At 45.5% G+C, this 18,173-nt stretch overlaps 2 protein-coding genes across 7 annotated transcripts in view; one reads left to right on the top strand and one right to left on the bottom strand.

Annotated features, from left to right (window-relative positions):
* Positions 1-11,343, bottom strand: part of Dmgdh (dimethylglycine dehydrogenase) — an 85,420-nt gene extending 74,077 nt beyond the window's left edge. For all 5 annotated transcript variants that reach the window (XR_003834667.1, XR_002379435.2, XM_021179821.2 and 2 more), the window contains exons 1-3: positions 11,274-11,343; positions 10,391-10,511; positions 7,696-7,864 (exon numbers count right to left, since the gene is read on the bottom strand). Coding sequence is in view for 3 of the 5 variants with exons in the window: in XM_021179821.2 (XP_021035480.1) it covers positions 7,696-7,864; positions 10,391-10,476 (255 nt within the window). In the remaining 2 variants the exon portion in view is untranslated. The remainder of the gene's footprint in view (positions 1-7,695; positions 7,865-10,390; positions 10,512-11,273) is intronic.
* LOC110307603 (S-methylmethionine--homocysteine S-methyltransferase BHMT2) overlaps positions 10,576-18,173 on the top strand; it is a 17,951-nt gene continuing 10,353 nt past the window's right edge. The window contains exons 1-3 of one of the 2 annotated variants that reach the window (XM_021179822.2): positions 10,576-10,682; positions 13,358-13,490; positions 15,557-15,648. In XM_021179822.2, coding sequence (XP_021035481.1) covers positions 10,650-10,682; positions 13,358-13,490; positions 15,557-15,648 — 258 coding nt within the window. In that variant the 5' untranslated portion in view covers positions 10,576-10,649. Of the gene's footprint in view, positions 10,683-12,160; positions 12,535-13,357; positions 13,491-15,556; positions 15,649-18,173 lie in introns of those variants that run through there. The other variant, XM_029468432.1, reaches the window with a different exon arrangement.

The raw sequence follows: 18,173 nt of genomic DNA, 5'->3' as shown, positions 1-18,173 counted from the left end.
TGTGTGTGTGTGTGTGTGTGTGTGTGTGTGTGTGTGTGTGTGCTTTGCTCATTCAACCAGAGAGCATCTCTTGCCTCCTTTGGGTATCTGCCAGGACCCCCAATTCTGTCTTCAATGCATCATCATCCCATCTATTGAGGAAATGAATGCTCTTGAACACTGAGCAGAGCTCTGGTTATGCCTAGAGATACTGTAAGCCAGAATCCTGGATGAATTTGGGTGTTTTAATCAGTGTCCTATTGCTGTACGTCACCATGACCATAGCAATTCTTATAAAGGAAAGCATTTTACTAGAGCTTGCATGCAGGTACTGTAGTTTAACCTTTTGTCATCATGGCGGGGAGCATGGCAGCATGAAGGCAGACAAGATAGCTGAGAGTTCTACATCCAGATCCACAGGCAGCAGAAGAGAGAGACACTGGGCTGGGCTTGCTTGAGCTTCTGAAACTTCAAATCCCACCTCCAGTAATAGACTTCTTCCAACAAGACCACACCTACTTCAACAAGGCCACACATTCTAATCTCTCTCAGGTACTGCCTCTCCCTAATGACCAAACATTCAAATACAGGAGCCTTTGAGGGCCATTCCTATCCAAACCACCACACCAGGCCTCCAGAAAGTCTCCAACTTTCATTATCTACATTCATCTGCTCTGTGTCCTCTGTTTCCCCTGCCCGAGGGGCTGGTGAATTCTCATCTGAAAGAATCACATGGACTTATTAAAGATATTTAGCTCAGTGTACTTAGTTTAGGGAACAAATTCTTTTGGAAATGCATAGCCAAGAAAACGTTAACCAACCCTCTTACTGAAAGAGAATATCCATGTTTCTCTCTATTCCTTGTTACCATGACAGTCAGGACCAGTGTGCATGGGTGCTTCCTAGCATTAATAACTAGCTTCTTATGTTGGCTTTTGTTTTTGAATTTGTGTTTAAAATTTAGAGTTATCTGTACTGTGCTTCTACTGCACTCAATTTATTTGAATCTTCTTGCATAGTCTGTTATTAATTGAATACCTGTCTACATTTAGACATGTAGAGCACACAGTGTCTTTCTCTTCTGTGACTTCAACATGGATATAGTAAATGAAAAGTTTGAGAAAAAAGAAAATACTTGTCCTATCCTTCAGGCACATGGTTAAATGCTAGGCCACAGAGCTGCAGTTGCAAGAAGTAAGGGAGCTGAAGAGATGGCTCATCAGACTCCCAGAGGCTGGAAAGATCAACGAGGGCTTCACAGGAAGAGACCCTGCTTTGACTTGAAAATAAAAGAAATATTATTTGGTATAGAAGATAAAGGTGGGGGAAGGGAGAGGGAGAAAAAGTAGGAAGAAGAGGAGGGGAGAGGGAGAGGGAGAGGGAGAGGGAGAGGGAGAGGGAGAGGGAGAGGGAGAGGGAGAGGGAGAGGGAGAGGGAGACAGAATCCTTCAGAAATTGTCTTATTTAGGATTTCCATTGCTGTAAAAAGACACCATGATCACAGCAACTCTTATAAAAGAAAACATTTAATTAGGACTGGCTTACAGTTCAGAGGTTCAGTCCATTATCATCGTGGCAGGAAGCATGCAGCATCCAGGCAGACATCATGTTGGAGAAGGAACTGAGAGTTTTACAACTTGATTGGAAGGCAGCCAGAAAGAGATTGCCTTTTGCAGGCAGTCAGGAGGCTAGGATTCTGCTGAGTGGAGCTTAAGCATAGGCAACCTCAAAGCCTACTCCCACAGTGACACACTTCCTCCAGCAAGGCCACACCTTCTAATAGTGCCATTCCCTATGGGCCAAACAGTCAAACACATAAGTCTCTAGGGGCCAAACCTATTCAAACCACAACAGAAGTATAGCCCTTCAAAGCTGGGTGTGTGGCTCAGGATGTAATTCCAGTACTGGGAAGTAGAAGCAGGAAGATCAGGAGTCCAAAATCATTCTTGCATATATATATATATATATATATATATATATATATATATATATATATATATATATATTTCAGGACCAGCCTGAGCTACATGAGACCCTATCTCAAACAAATAATAGACAGACACATAGAAAGATACACGTGTATGCATGCACACTCGCATGCATATCTTCAAGTAAGTTCAGACTTTGCAAGTGTTTATTGACATAAATTAAAAATAACAAGAAAAGAGAATTCTTCCACAAAGTGTATTGACAATTACAAAGTATGAGAAAAACTGCAGGAGTTAGAAAACCATCCAAGGGTGCTAAACAATGGGGAGAGTGCTGGATGCTAACTTGTGGTGTGAGCCCTGAGTCCTTTCAATTCTCCCGTGTGTTGGTCTCTTTTTCTCATTGTTAAGAACAAACACCAGACAAGAAGTCACTAAAGGAATAAAAGATTCCTGACTTTCAGGGGCCTCTACCACCTCAGAAAACTCAGCTTCTGGCCTAAGCCATTTATTCCAGTGGCTCTGAATCTTCTGTTCATACACTTAGACTTAGACTTTGCACATAGCCACTAAAATATTCTTATCCTTTCATTTACACATAACATATAAATATAGGTTACTATATTAATAGCGATTGTAAAGCATACTAAGTGAGCTTGGAATGAGGGAAATATTTTAAATAATTTCTATCTTACTTATTGTGCCAGAAAGCTTTGCATATTAAGCTCATGAATCACATTTTCGTGATTAACGTATTTCATTATTAAGCTGTGTATACACTGAATTAACCATACAGAATTAAAAATACAGCCTAATTCTAGGCTTGCTTTATGTCTAGGACTGTTCGATCATTTGTTTATCTGTTTGTTTATTTGTATATGTATGTATTTACTTGTTTGTTTTAATCTCTTTTGTTTTAAGCAGTCTCCTTGTATAGCCCAGGCTGGCATTAAAGTGTTTGTTTGTTTGTTTGTTTGTTTGTTTGTTTTTCAAGACAGGGTTTCTCTGTGTAGTTCTGGGTATCCTAGAACTCATTCTATAGACCAGGCTGGTCTCAAACACAGAGATCTGTCTGCCTCTGCCTCCCAGGTGCTAGGATTAAAGGTGAGCACCCAACAAACAGACTGCTGTCATTGAACTTTCAATTCTCCCCTGTGTTGGTCTCTTTTTCTCATTGGTAAGAACAAACACCAGACAAGAAGTCACTAAAGGAATAAAAGATTTATCCTGCTTTCCAGCTTGAGTTTGTCAAGGCATGGGAGCAAGATTATATTGCATCTGCCCTAGGGAAGCATTGAGGAACGCTGGGTCTTCGCTCTCCTTTCCCTTCTTATTCAGCTGGATCCTCTGGCGGGCACATGGCATGACGCTACCCACGTTCAGGTGGGCTTTCGCACCTCGATGAACACAATGTAGGAACTCCCTCACAGATGTGCCAAAAGGGTTGTCTCAGAGGTAACCCTAGAGCCTATCTAGTTGACAATTGTGATTGACCAATTAACGGTAGCATTCTTCCTAGGCCTCCTGCACTTGGCAATGTCTCTCAGTCCTGCAGAAACCAGAGTAGAAGCAGTGTTCTCTTGACTGTGTTCTCTGTGTTTTAAGGCCCCTCCTCCATTCCAAGTACCTGCCACTGCACCCTCCTATGTACAAAGGTTTCTGCTGACAGCTGACTTCCATGTTTCCTTGTCTCTCCATTCTTGCTACAACTTAGAAAGTGTCACACTCTCTGTATTTCAGATAAAAGGGAACAAATCCTATTGGAATTCCATATCAGAAAAATATTAATAAGTTAAAAATTGTATCTCTTACATAGGAGAGATAACCCACACACACACACGGAGATATCATTTAGTCCAGAAGACCTAGCCATATATACACATTTCTATGATATATTTTTTATTAGGATTTTACTTTTATGTGATTGGTGGTTTACCTTCCTGTTTCCTTATGTGAGGGTGTCAGCTTCTCTAAAACTCGAGTTAGAGACAGTTGTGAGCATCTATGTGGGTGCTGGGAATTGAACCCTAATTCTCTGGAAGATCAGCCAGAGCCATTGACTGCTGAGCCATCTCTCCAGGCCCTATCCACATTTCTAAACATCCCGTTTAACATGCTCTCTTCTCAATAGGACTGCTGTGCAAGCCAGCTGTCCGCTTTGTTACAACGTCTTCTTTCCTTGGAAGGAACAGACCACACCTATTAAGCTGTGCTCCCAGACATATCTTTTTTTTAAATTTTATTTATTTATTTATTTTATTTATATGAGTACAATGTAGCTGTCTTCAGACTCACCAGGAGAGGGCATCAGATCCCATTACAAATGGTTGTGAGCCACCATTTGTGGTTGCTGGGAATTGAACTCGGGACCTCTGGAAGTGGTCTTAACCACTGAGCCATCTCTCCAGCCCCAGACATATCTTTTAAAACCTATGTAACTGCTACATGGAAACCACCCACATCCATTTGGATTACTAACAAAGGTCAGCACGTTTGCAACACTTGTCTTATTATAAAAAAATATACATGTTTAAATTTCATAACCCTTTTCATTACTGTCGGGTAACAAATCTTTCCATAGTGTTAATCTCACCTTCAATCCCTTCTCCTCTTTTCTCCACATACTAGACTAAATGTCTCAGTGAAGGTTGTCACCATGGTGGTTTCACATAGCAGTCAAAGAGCGAAGATAAATCCACTGTGCAGTGAGGCTGGCCTGCCCCCATGAACCTTGGAACCGGGAGCGATGTGTCGATTGTATCGGATGCTACTTATGTTAGTAAAGTTTAATTTCTTTCTCAGGTGTGTAAATAGTGCAAAGTTCTAGATTATCTTCCCACACTCCAAATGGAGCATCTTGGGTCTTCCATCCTTGGATCTGGAAAGACGGTGCTGAGACATCATTCCCAGGGAAGTGGAGGACCCTATTCTCCCAAACCATTTGTGATATCATCTGTCGTGTACTGACAAAGGAGCCTTGTTAAAGTGAGCAGGACCTCGGGTTTGCAGACTTGGCACCACCTTGAACATCCAGTCTCAGGCTGTCTTGTCTTCCAGCCCTCATTGCCTGTTCCTGTGAACATTCTATCACAGAAAACATGTCCCACCCCAGGGACCCCTGGGGATGCTGCCTTTGTTCTCACAGTCCCTCCATTTAGCTGGTGCTCCAGCTCTGCACACTCTCAATCTGTCTCCAAATATATCTGGGCTGAAAATTCTTGGCTTGGAGAACTTTCTGATGTCTTGCCTTATAGCGAAGGCTCATGGACTTGTAAAAGCTTCCATAATCAGTTCCAAGGACAGGTCCTGTTCTGTCCTGTATTCCAAGGGGGCACAAACCACCCAGCTGCTGTTGCCTGACTCCACACTGGTCCCCCATTTGTCTCTGGTTTAAAGCCTTGTCTAGAGGGAGGCAGAGGTGCTTTTCCCAGTATTTTGACATATCTTTGCATAGGAAAAAATATTTTACAAAGTTAATTTTACATAAGAGACTATCATTTTAAAATCTCTGCTTGCTTTTCTTAAAATAGTTCAGGCTAAGATATGTATCCTTTTTGGAGGCACATTTACTGAAATCTCAGGGGATTCTTAATCTATGCTAAAACACAGGCCATACCCAACCACTGTCTGTGAACAAATAAGTCATGCCAATTTTAATGTGTAGCTGCCTGGCCCGACTTAGCAGTCAGGAGGTGTGAGGCTATATAAGCAACCCTGGAGACCCAGTTCCATTTGCCTCTATTTGCCCCCTGCCTGTTTAGCCCCAGAGCCCGTAGACCTCCTGCCCCAGCTTCCTTCCCACTCTGTTAGGCGTCCCCTCTTAGAGTTGCCACCCTAACGGCTCCTGCTGCATTCTGCACTCCTTACAGAATTTCTCTTTTCTTTAAGGCTCAGGTCCTACTCTGAGTGTTTTCTGTCGTAGCCCAGACCACTTCCAGGAGGAAAAGACTGAACTCTTTCCTTGTGTCTCACTTCTGAGAGACCGTGGTGGCTTGAATGAAGGTGGTGCCCATAGGGCTTGGAAGCAGTGGCACTTTTGGGAGGTGTGGCCTTGTTGGAGGAAGTGTGTCACTAGGGGCAGACATTGGGGTTTCAGAAGTCCAAGGCAGGCCCAGTGTCACTCTCTCTTCCTGGTGCCTGTGGATCTGGATGTAGACCTCTCAGCTCCTTCTCCAGCCCCATGTCTGCCTGCATGTCACTATGCTTCCTGCCATGAGGATAATGGATGAACCTCTGAACTGTAAGTCAGTCCCAATTAAATGCTTTCCTTTGTCAGAATTGCATGGACATGGTGTCTCTTCACAGCACTAGAAACCCTGACTAAGACAGTGATCATGAAGCCCTACCATAATATAGGTCCTTCAGTCTAGAGTGGTGACAAAATGCACACCGTGCTAGTTTCTGTCAACTTGACACAAGCTATGATCATCTGAGAGGAGGGAACCTTGATTGAGAAAATGCCTCTATAAGATAGGGCTGTAGGCAAGCCTGTAAGCACTTTCCCGATTAGTGATTGATACGGGAGGGCAGTGCCACCCCTAGGCTGGTGGTCCTGGGTTCTATAAAAACAAAACAAAACAGGCTGAGCAAGCCATGAGGAGCAAGCCAGTAAGCAGCACTCCTTCATGGCCTCTGCATCAGCTCCTGCCTCCAGGTTCCAGTCCTGCTTGAGTTCCTGTCCTGACTGCTTTTGATGATGAACTGTTACATGGAACTGTGAGTGAAATAAACCCTTCCCTCTCCAAGTTGCTTTTCCTCATGGTGTTTCATCACAGCAATAAGAACCTTAAGGCACACGAGAAGGAAAAGGTAGAGAAAGTAGGCTTGCTTTCAGAAGGACAACATGAAGTCTACATAGAAAATCGAGTTTGGAGGAGTGAGGCAGGGCCTAGAGAACTGTGGCTTCTGCAGGCAGGAGGAAGTCAGCGGGAAACCAGTGAAAGGAGACACCTATGCTGGGGAGACTGGCACACGCAGGTGATGGGAGGTATCCATCTTCTCTCCCACACCAAGAATAAAGGGTGGGAGGGAGAGGAGCTGGATTTGGCTCTGCTTTTCCAGGAGCACTGGCTGACCAGTGTGCGTGGGCTGTCTGTGGCACTGTGAGACTGCAGCCAACAGAGCTTGGGTCTGGGAGGCACTGGGCATTCAGCTTTGACTACCATTCCTATCAAGACTTCTGGCCCATACTGGGAGTGTATGCTAAGCACCAAGAGGCCCTGGGAGACAGTTTCTTTTCCTCTCCTAACTATAGGAAAGCCAATTGTGGAAAGAGATAGCCAGTAAGGTCAAGATCTTCAGCGTGTACACGTGCGTTTGTGCGCGCGCACGTGCATTGTGTCTGTGTGCGCATGCGCACACGTATTGCCTGCAATCACCGAATCCTTCCTTCCCCATCCCTCAATGACAGTATGAGAGCCATATCAGTCCTTAATCTAAGCCATTCTCCAGCATGCTGCTTCACAAGAGCATTGACACATGCTGGCTACTGGGTGAGACTCCATTGCAAACTCAGAAAATGGAAACGGAACGAACTTTCTGGAAGTTACAGGGGTAGAAAATGGAAACAACAACAACAACCAGGATCAGAATCCAGAATTCACGTGTTTCACGTGTTTAACATAATAGACATCCTAATAACGATTTTCCACTTCCTGGAAGCATGCCAGAACACTTTCTGGTGAGGTGAGGGGGTCCCATCCTCTGAAGAGCTCTCTGTGGGGGGTTGTGAATGGGGAGGCCTGGTGCTCGGTTCAGGGCACAGAACAGTTTGGGATACTCTCCTTACTGCGTGCCAGGTAGAGCCAGCGGTGAGCTCCGACTTCTCCATCAGGACCACATCTCTCATCCCAGCCTTGGCCAGATGATAAGCCAGGCTCACGCCCACACAGCCGCCTCCAATGATCACAGTCTCTGCTCTGTCCTTCCATTCTGGGGGTGAGGCTGGGCTTTCCTGTCTGGAAGACGGTGTTTTTTAACAGTGGTGACTCACTCAGAGATACCAGGTCCAGTTTGGGTCTGATTCCCTCCCCTGCCAGTCTCTGGAACGCCACAACCACAGGCTACAATTTGCACATAGAAACCTGGGGCATCTGACCTCTGACTGGATGACCCACACTGATTGTAGCTAAGGAAATGAGCAGTAGCAGTGGCTACAGCGACTTCTTTCTCGATCTAGGCATTGTTTTTTTCTCATTTATAAAACACATTCTGGGGCTGCGGCTGCAGCTCAACTGGCAAAGAGGGCCCGAATTTAACGCCAAGAATCCATGCAAACCAAGCTGGACACAGTAGCTCCTGTCTGTAATCTCAGTGCTGGGGTAGCCGAGACAAGGGGATCCTAGCCCTCCTTTTCTGCCAGTCACCAATCTCTTCATTTCATTGGTGTCTAACATAGAAAGTCACAGTACAAATTAATAAGAATTCTGGGAAGATTCTCCATCACATAGTTGGTGACACCAAATCCAAAAGCTGTCATTTTAAGGATAAGGTTTTTTGTTGTTGGTTAGTTTTTCAAGACAGGGTCTCTCTGGGTAGCTTTGGCTGTCCTAGAATTTGCTCTGTAGACCAGGCTGGTCTCGAACTCAGGGAGACCCACCTGCCTGTGCTTCCTAAGTGCTGAGACTGAAGGCGTGCACACCACTGCATGTTTAAGGATAACTTTTAAGGTAGAACTTTCCCTGGAATTGACACGCTCTGTCTGTCTTATTTCTCCTTATTTGGGAAAACATGATATGTTTATCTGACAAAGGTTAAGTTGTTGAGTATCTTGATGTCTAAATTCTAATCTGTAGTCAGAATTTGTCAGACAAGAAACTCACATGTTCTGCACAGGTTTAACAACACGGGGTGTGACTGTGTATTCAGACACACTGGCCAAACAGCTATAGGAAGAACTCTTAGAATTATCTCATTTTCATTTTGGTTTTTGAGACAGGGTCACTCTGCATCTTATGTAGCCTAGGATGGCCTTGAAGTTGACGTTGTCCCCCTCAGTCTCCAGAATTCTGGGATTTTAGGGTCTTGCCACTACAGCCAGCTTGTCTGACATTTCTTAGAAATGTCATCTGCGATTACTCTCAATATTTCAGAATATATGCAAATGCCATATGAATATAAGCACTGTCTAGTCAGCTTTATACAAATTAACCCAGGATGAGCCGGGCGTGGTGGCGCACGCCTTTAATCCCAGCACTTGGGAGGCAGAGGCAGGAGGATTTCTGAGTTCGAGGCCAGCCTGGTCTACAAAGTGAGTGCCAGGACAGCCAGGGCTACACAGAGAAACCCTGTCTTGAAAAACCAAAAAAAAAAAAAAAAATTAACCCAGGATGCACACTCTCTATTTCTTTCTGTATCAGATGCAGTGTCCTCATTGTGATGCTTTATAGCTTACAAATCGCTCTTGTGCACCACCTCGCTTGTGTTTGCAGCACTCCTGTGAGACTGGCCAACATCCTGTATTTGTTGAGAGAAACTGTGCTCAGCAGGCAGCAGGCAGCTGCTGAGTCCTAAGGGAGCCAGAACTGCAGTTCTGTGGGCCTTGTGTTCCCAGTACCTGGAATAAGCCCGCTCACCACAAGCACTATGTCAAAAATCTGCAGTGAAACTGGATTGCAAGTCAAAATCCGTTCTTGCAGACCACAGAACGTAAAATGCAGCCGGAGTCAGCTCACAATAGTGTTTGTTGAGTGACTCTATGAACAGAAACCTCACCTTGCCACCATGGGTGACGTCAGGAATGACGTCAGGACAGGAACTTCAAAGATGCATACAGACAGACACTAAAGCAAAATATCCTCTCACACGAATGCAATTTGACAATTCTACTCTAGACGCCCAGGAAGACATGGAAAACAAGCACCCACCGCAGGGGCATTCAAATTTCACAGGAACCTTGCTGTCTTTCACTTCCAAATAACCGTTTCCCTAACAATTTTATTTCTTTTTTTTTTAATTGAAAACAAAACAAAACAAAAAGAAAAGAAAAAGAAAAAAATGATTTAAAACAAAAACAGACTCCCATATTGTCCAAACATATTTGCATTAAGAATGTCCAATTCACGTTCTCAGCGGTAACAACCAACCAGAAGCAGTCTAAATATTAATGAGTAGGCTGCTTCATTATAGTATAAAGTATTGATAAAATGAAAAACTATGCAGCCATTAAAAAGAATAAGGCAAATCGATACACCCTGGTATAGAATAATCTCGAGGACATATTAATCATTAAATACAAAACAATGATAACAACCACCACCAAGACACAGATGCACCTGAGACAAGAAACAGCCTGTCGCAGGTTCAGCACAGTAGACTCCCAGACCTGCGCACACTGCCCGCTGGTGACAGGCCAGGGGGCTAGAGTCGGAGAGACAGTTTTACCTGGTAGTTAGCAGGTAATTCCAGGAGAACCCCAGCCCATTCCTGGGAACCAGAAAGCCTGCCCTGCTCCTCCTGCCACCCGGCAGCCATCGGGTACTCACCCTTCCCGGAGGCCAGCGGAGCTTGGGCGCCTGGGGAAGTCCCGCAGCGCGAGGCCCCGCAGCCGCAGCGCGCCCGGGCGGAGCATGGCGAGGTGTCAGTCGAGCATGGACAGATCCCGGCCTTAGGAGGGAGGTAGAGAGGGTGGAGGTCGGGGTGGGGGTGGGGGGGATGGGTCATCCCACGGAGGGGCGGGCTCCGGCAGCGCGGCGCCTACAGGACCGGTGCCACCGGGACCCGCGCCTGTACAGCAGCGGCGACATGGCACTAGCTGGAAGCCCTCGAGCCAAGAAGGTGAGTGTCAGTCAAGTCGCTTTCTTCCTTTCTTCGAGGAGTTCGAATCCTGCTTCAGCTACTAAACAAAACCTAAAGTCTTAACTTAGCTCAGCAAGGGGGCTGGGCGGTTCAGAGCCTCAGTTTAGCATTCCTGGAGACCTCACCCAGCTCAGAATTTCTGCGTTCGCTGGTGTATCCCCAGTTAGTGGGTGAAGAAACTGAGGCCCTGAGAGTCAGGCGACCTGCTCAGAGTCAGTGTTCACAGAAGAGGGATCTGAGTGGACCCTCCTTTTTCTTGCTTAAGGGAGCGCAGGCAGCATCCCCAGGGGGTTCACCTGCGAGTTTTCCTGTCAGTTTATCAACCTGGACCTGCGGCTTCATACCTGCCCCCCCACCCACCCACCCAAGCAAGGCTACCATGCAGTTCTCAGGGGTGGGTGTGGGGGTCCACTCTGTTGCCTTCAGCAGACACGTGCTAGCCCTTCCCCATGGCAGCTTCCCACAGCATTGAGGACTTCTTGTGGCAGCAAGGGACAGACAGTCAAACAACTAGAAAGGTGTGAACTAAGAAAAGGGGCCTCCCAGGACCTCCCACCCCCAACAGCCCACCTGAACACATAATTCGGAGGCCTGGGGTACTGTTGCTTTCTGAATGCTAAGAAACTGGGAACAGAGGTGACATAGGATAGCGGATCTTATTAAAGTCCAGGTTCAATCACTTGCTAAGTTGTTAGTCAGCCATTAACAGCTCCAAGTGAGAGAGGACTGAGAGGTCTCAGATCCACCCTAACTGTGCAACAGTAATTGCCCACACACAGGTGGAGAACCAGTCAGGGTCCGCAGAGATGCTCTCTAGTGACAGAAGCTAAAGTGTAGGAAGTGAAATTAATAAAAAGACGTTCTTCTTCTAAATGTGAAGAACACTACTGCTTCCTTCACCTGAGATTCTGTATGTTCATTTTTTTATAATTCACTTTTAAAAATTAATTTTTATTAAATTTATGTGTGCATTTATTTATTGTATTTATTTATGGGAATGTGCATACTATGATGTGCCTATAGAGGTCAAAGAACAATTTGCAGACATTAGTTTGCCTCTTCTAATAAATGGGACCCAGGGATTAAATTCTACTGGGGACTGAACTCAGTTGTAGTGTTTGGCAGCCCATACCTTTACTCAATAAATCATCTAGTGAGCCCTATAATTCACTTTTTAATTTTAATTTTTACAAGAGGTTTTTACCGTTCAGACAGGGTCTTACTCTGTAGCCCTGAATGGAACTCTCTCTATAGCAGGCCAGACACAAACTCACGGAGATTCACCTGCATCTGCCTCCCAAGTGCTGGGATTGAAGGCTGCACCGCCACTCCTGGCTAAGTCACTTCTTGTGGGGCCGGTGTAATGATACACACCTTTAATCTCAGCACTCAGGCAGCAGAGGCAGATAGATCTCTGAGTTTGAGGCTAACCTGGTTAACATCAGGCTACACAGGGCTACTTAGTGAGACCCTGTCTCAAACAAAGAAACAAAAAGTCCAAAGAAAGGTTTGAAAGCATTCTGTCCCTGTTCCTCTGGGGACTCTGCTCCTGGAAGAGCACAATTATCACATGGTGGCCCTGTTAATGTGTAACTGGAAGGGAAGGAGGGTTCTGTCTCTCCTCAGCTGACGGGTCGCCAGTGACTTTGCCTGCCGTTGTGCAATTGGACAGCTGATGCCCACACCCCATTCCTCAAACCATGGAACCTGCCTGAGAAGCCGGGCAGATGGCAGATGGCGGCGGATGTTATAGGCCTACTGACTCTGTAACTGCCTCCCTTGGGGCAAATGGCCTCCCTGAGGATCAACAGCCTCACCCTGAGAGCAGATGGTAAATCCAGAGGCGTCCAGGTTGATATAGTCAGAAGGGAGGTGTACAAAACCCCAGGCCCCCACTCTCTGCTCAACAGGTGTACTGCCCATACTGGAAACGAATGAGAAGACAGGACTGCCACAGGGAATTCACCACCTCTCTGCTTGACTCTCCCTGTCAAGAAGGGCCCTAAGCTAGAACACGAGAGTAATGTTTTCCCCTCAAGGACTGTTTGTGTGCACTCTTAAATCTCATTCTCAAATTGATGAAAAGGTGGGCCACGCATGACTGCTGTGGCTACTCTAGGTGTCTTGAAAACCGCAGCGCCAATTGGCTCCACCTGACATCACATGCAGCTAAGGATACCATAGCTACAGGATGGCCCTGTACCTGAGTGTCATACCGACATTCCAGTCAGAAGGGAAAAGGGAAACAAGATGGCTTCCACTTGACTCACTGGCCAGCAGTGTGCCGAGGCCATGCGGAACAGCCAGGGAGCTTGTGAGTTTGGGGGTTTAAATTGAAGATCTTGTACCCGCAAACCCTAATACATTGTCAGAGAAAAGCGGACATGACAAACTAACGTGACTGTCAAGTTAATCAGCCCTTTCAGTAGAGTTTGACCCAGAAAGTGTTCATTGAGAAAAACAGTTCCCATAGCTCCTTGGTTGCACAAAACAGGTATTTTGATTGGCCAGGAACCATGCGATAACATCTTCTGAAACACTCTTCGATACAATTTCAGCAGAAAAACAAGGCCTCCATTCCTAAAGTTTGAAATGACGTTAAAAGAAAAGGTGAGTTGTGGAGAGAGCCTGTGAGTCTCTGTTCTCTTCCCCAGGGCATCTTGGAGCGTCTGGACAGCGGGGAGATTGTGGTTGGGGATGGCAGCTTTCTCTTCACTCTGGAAAAGAGAGGCTTCGTGAAGGCGGGGCTTTGGACTCCAGAAGCAGTGGTAGAGCATCCAAGTGCAGGTAAGTGCCCAAAGCAACGAGGAGTGTGTGTGCAAGTAACAGCTTAAACACCATGAGGGAAAATCAAGGCATAATGGCAAGCATTTGTAAGAATTGCTTTCCTGGCAGAACTGCCAAGAAGCGAAGGTCATGGCAGTTGTGTGGACTGAAGCACAAGGGAAAATATCTCTGTTCCCTCCTCTGTCTCTGTCTCTATATCTCTCTCTGTCTCTCTTCTCACTCATATCTTCTTGAACAAGCACTGTTTAAAATATACAGTTCAAATTTCATTCCTTGAATATTTTCCTTGTAGCTACTTTAAGCGTTCCCTTAGGTTAGCAAAAATCACTGATGGCTTTAGACTCATCCTGCGGAAGGTTGTGCATGGCAGATAACAATCTTGGCCATGGTGATAATGGCTGATGGCCATCACCAGCTCAATGATGCAGACAGCCAGGCTGTGGGGACCAGACTTTGAAAAGATGTAACCGTCCCCTTCATCTTCCTGACTTGGAGAAAAATGAAAATACTAGAGTCAGACGTAAAAAACCATTGCAATTGGTTGGTGCTTTAACTCTACCTGGCTTTGTTGATTTTCCTAGAGTGGGGGAAATAAAGCCAAAGAATACAATAGGAGATCAGGACACACACTGGAAATACAGGTTTTGAGTCTACCTGATTTCATGCACATGGATGTACGTCATGCAAAGCTGGGGTCTTTGCCTGATTCTTCCCCAGACCAGCTGTGTGACCTTAAACAAGTCCCTTGACCTCATTGAGAACCTGTTCCTTTGTCTGCTGCATGGGATAGGGATGTGGGTCAGTTTTGAGGATAGATGGGTTTACCCCCATGAGCTGTCCACGCATCTTTAGAGCTTTGTGGCCATTACTGCAGTTTCCCCAGTTTGCCCAGATTCTTGCTTTTGGTGGAGACCAGAGAAGCATTGCTTCTTCCGTGCCTCATAGGAATTTTTCACTTTGTTCTTATGTTTGGAAGATCTTTTAGCTAAACTGAAAATGAGGAATTAGCCTGGAGAGGGTGATGGTCAGGAAGAAAAGTAGTAGAGGGGGCTTTCTTCTCTTTTCTTCCTTTTCTTTTTTTCTTGTTTTAGACAGGGTCTCATAATCCTAGGCCATCCTCAAGCTAGCTGTGTAACTAAGTGTCTTAGTTAGGGTTTTACTGCTGTGAACAGACACCATGACCAAGGCAAGTCTTATAAAAACAACATTTAATTGGGGCTGGCTTACAGGTTCAGAGGTTCAGTCCAGTATCATCAAGGTGGGAGCATGGCAGTATCCAGGCAGGCATGGCGCAGGAGGAGCTGAGAGTTCTACATCTTCATCCAAAGGCTGCTAGTGGAAGACTGACTTCTAGGCAACTAGGGTGAGGATCTTATGCCCACACCCACAGTGACACACCCATTCCAACCAAGTCACACCTATTCCAACAAGGCCACACCTCCAGATGGTGCCACTCCCTGGTCCAAGGATATTCAAACCATCACACTAAGGATGACCTCTGCCTCTACCTGAGTGCTAAGATTCCAGGTGTGAGCTACCACACCTGCTTTACAGGGTGCTGAGGATCAAACCCAGGGCATTATGAATCTAAGGAAGCTTTCTACCAACTGAGCTACATCCCCAACCTCAGAGTGGTGACTGAGAGACTAGGGGCAGCCAGGGCTGCTTACCACATACTCACTGTTGCATCAGCCTCTTGTGGATATCATGCATGGGCTGCCCCTGTGTGAGCTTCTTCACTCTTCCTACATTGGTGATAATAGGCCAGCAGCATGCTTCACACATTACTGTGTCAAAAAAACTCTAGGCAGGGGGTGAGGGAACAGGGAGTCAGCCAGGCCTCTATATCTACATGGAACCTACTTGAGACAGGTGAGCAGGACCCTGTAGACTGCCCCATAGTGCATGCTGTACTGCCACAGCAATGACATTAGCCTGTCACTTTATCATTTCTAGGCTTGAAATACGGTCTGGTAGGGAGGGAAGAGAAGGAGGGTGGGAGCTGCTACTGAGAACATCTGCTTCTGGAATTTGATTTTGTAATTGAAATTTCAACTGCTTGGCAGTTCGTCAGCTTCACACAGAATTCTTGAGAGCGGGAGCTGATGTCTTGCAGACATTCACCTTTTCTGCTACTGAAGACAATATGGACAGCAAGGTAACTGGGTGTGGGTAGCTGGAGCAGCTACAGGGAATGGAACCTTCTCGTGCACGGTGGTGAAAATGGCCCTCACGTAGTAAGAATGCTGGATTCTTTAAAAAGCATAGAAATATTATGGGAATGTGTTTCCATTTCAGTCCCAGGTGTGGGGTTAAATGGGGCTGCTCCAGACTGTCCACGACAGCTGACTATGATTTGTCTCGTGCTCTAGCAGGGGTGTGATTTTGCCAGCTACAGATAGTCTACAATTGTGACTTGGAATTCTGGGGACCTTATGAGAGGGTATTTAAATGTTAGGGCCCTGAAAGGTAAGGTTCTGGTGGTGGTGGTTGGATTTGTGGTTGGTGGTTGGCTGGGGTTTGTTAAGTACTCATACACAAAGAAGAAACAAGAAGAAACTAGATATCCCAACAGTGAAGATCCAAGTTGCTTAAGAAACTCGACACCCTTAATCAGCAGGACATGGCCTAATGATAATGTCACCCCTTTCCCCTCTATCCTTTCTTTTTTTCTCTCCTATCTAGTGTTGGAGGTTTTGAAAGGGTGGAGAAGGGTGGAAGAAAAAAGAACCCACAAAGGAGCAGAAAGAATGATTACGCTCCTGGGTCATTGCACTAGGTACCAGATCACATCTCACTCCCATGAATTCACCATTCCACGGATGTGTGTGAAACAGAATATTGTCAGTATAGGTGGAAGAGGACAAGACCAGATAGAGATGACTGTTGAAAGGGTGATGAAGCCCTTCAGAGGTGTTTTGAGTAGAAAGAACATTTGGCTAGATCATTTTTTTTTAACCTTTCCTGACCAAGCCCACTCAGTCAGTCAACAGGTTCTCTAGCGCAAGAGTGAGGATTAAAAATAAAAAAGACAATTAAACAATATTGTAGCATGATCCCAGCCAGTTCTGAACCTGAGGCAGGTTTAGTTTTTCCCAATTTGCTTTTATACCATTTTAATGACATGCAGGTATTAAGGGTGGGCAGTACAATGAGGAACAAGTGAGGCAGTAAGCAAAGTCCTGTGATTACTCCCGGGACAGTTCTTTCCAAGGGCTTGTCAGAAATACCCGAGCCCACTTCTTTGTCCAAGCCCAAAATCTTGCCTGAAGCCTACTTCTTTTGTTCTACCCTAAGATTAAAATTCCTGCCTGAAACTACTTCTCAGTTCTAGCCTAAAATTAGATTCCTGCCTAAACTTACTTCCTTGTCATAGCCTAATGTCATATTCCTGCCTGAACTTACTTCCTTGTCATGGCCAATGTCAGATTCCTGCCAAGCTCTCCACACTTCTCATTCTGTATTGTTCTTCCCCCCTCCCCCTTGTCTTTCTGGAGAATGGGAGGTACTTAGGAACTTAGCACTGACTTACAAATGACAACAACCAAGCCAACTTTGCTGTCTCCTGCCTGTGTGACTTCATGTAAGACCATCCCTGCATGGTACATTGGCTTTAACTCTGGGAAAAGATAATAATATTCAGACCTGTCAGGAAAGCAGATGGGATGAAGGATGGAGAAACATTTGTGAAACCAACTGTTAATGATAAGTGACTTATGTATGCTTGTGTTCATTCGAGAAACCCACATATTGGTTCCCACTAAATGGGAACCATGGGAACCACTAAGTGGTTATCCAAGGATTATCATTATGGTGTTCTCTGTGCTAAGTAGAAAGATGATATAAAGGCTAAGATCCTCCTCTGAAGAGGCTTGTGATCTGTAAGAGAGGTCAAAAAAATAAAGTTATTAAAATCCAGTGTGGTGGAACTGAAGCATGGCTCAATGGTTAAGAGCACTTGTTGCTCTTCCAGAAGACCCAGATTCAATTCCCAGTACCTACATGGCATCTTGCAACGATCTGTAATGCCAGTCCCTGAGGATCTGATGCCTCTCTGGGTTTCCAAAGGCACCAGGTACATATACAATACACAGACATAAGAGCAGGCAAGGGGCTGGAGAGATGGCTCAGTGGTTAAGAGCACTGTCTGCTCTTCCAAAGGTCCTGAGTTCAATTCCCAGCAACCACATGGTAGCTCACAACCATCTGTAACGAGATCTGGCTCCCTCTTCTCAATTCTGGAGTGTCTGAAGACAGCTACAGTGTACTTACAAATAATAAATAAATAAATCTTAAAAAAAAAAAAAAAGAAGAGCGGGCAAAATACCCATATACCACACCAAAGAGGAAGGAGGAGGAGGAAAAGGAGGAGGAGAGCAAGAGTCACTATACCTCATAATTACTCTAAAAATCCAGTGTGGATAATAACAATAATGGGAGCCATGGTGGCACATGCCTTTAATCCCAGCACTCGGGAGGCAGAGGCAGGCGGGTTTCTGAGTTCGGGGCCAGCCTGGTCTACAAAGTGAGTTCCAGGTCAGCCAGGGTTATACAGAGAAACCCTGTCTCGAAAAACCAAAAAATAAAAAATAAAAAACAGTAATGGGACTATGAAGTCACTGCTGAGGCCGAGGAGACGGCTCAGTCAATAAGTATTTGCTGTATAAGTACCAAGACTGAGTC

This window comes from Mus caroli, chromosome 13 (genome assembly GCF_900094665.2).
Source record: "Mus caroli chromosome 13, CAROLI_EIJ_v1.1, whole genome shotgun sequence".
NCBI classification, from domain to species: Eukaryota; Metazoa; Chordata; class Mammalia; order Rodentia; family Muridae; genus Mus; species Mus caroli.
Note: the sequence above shows the minus strand (reverse complement) of the source record. Positions and strands in the feature narration are given on the sequence as shown.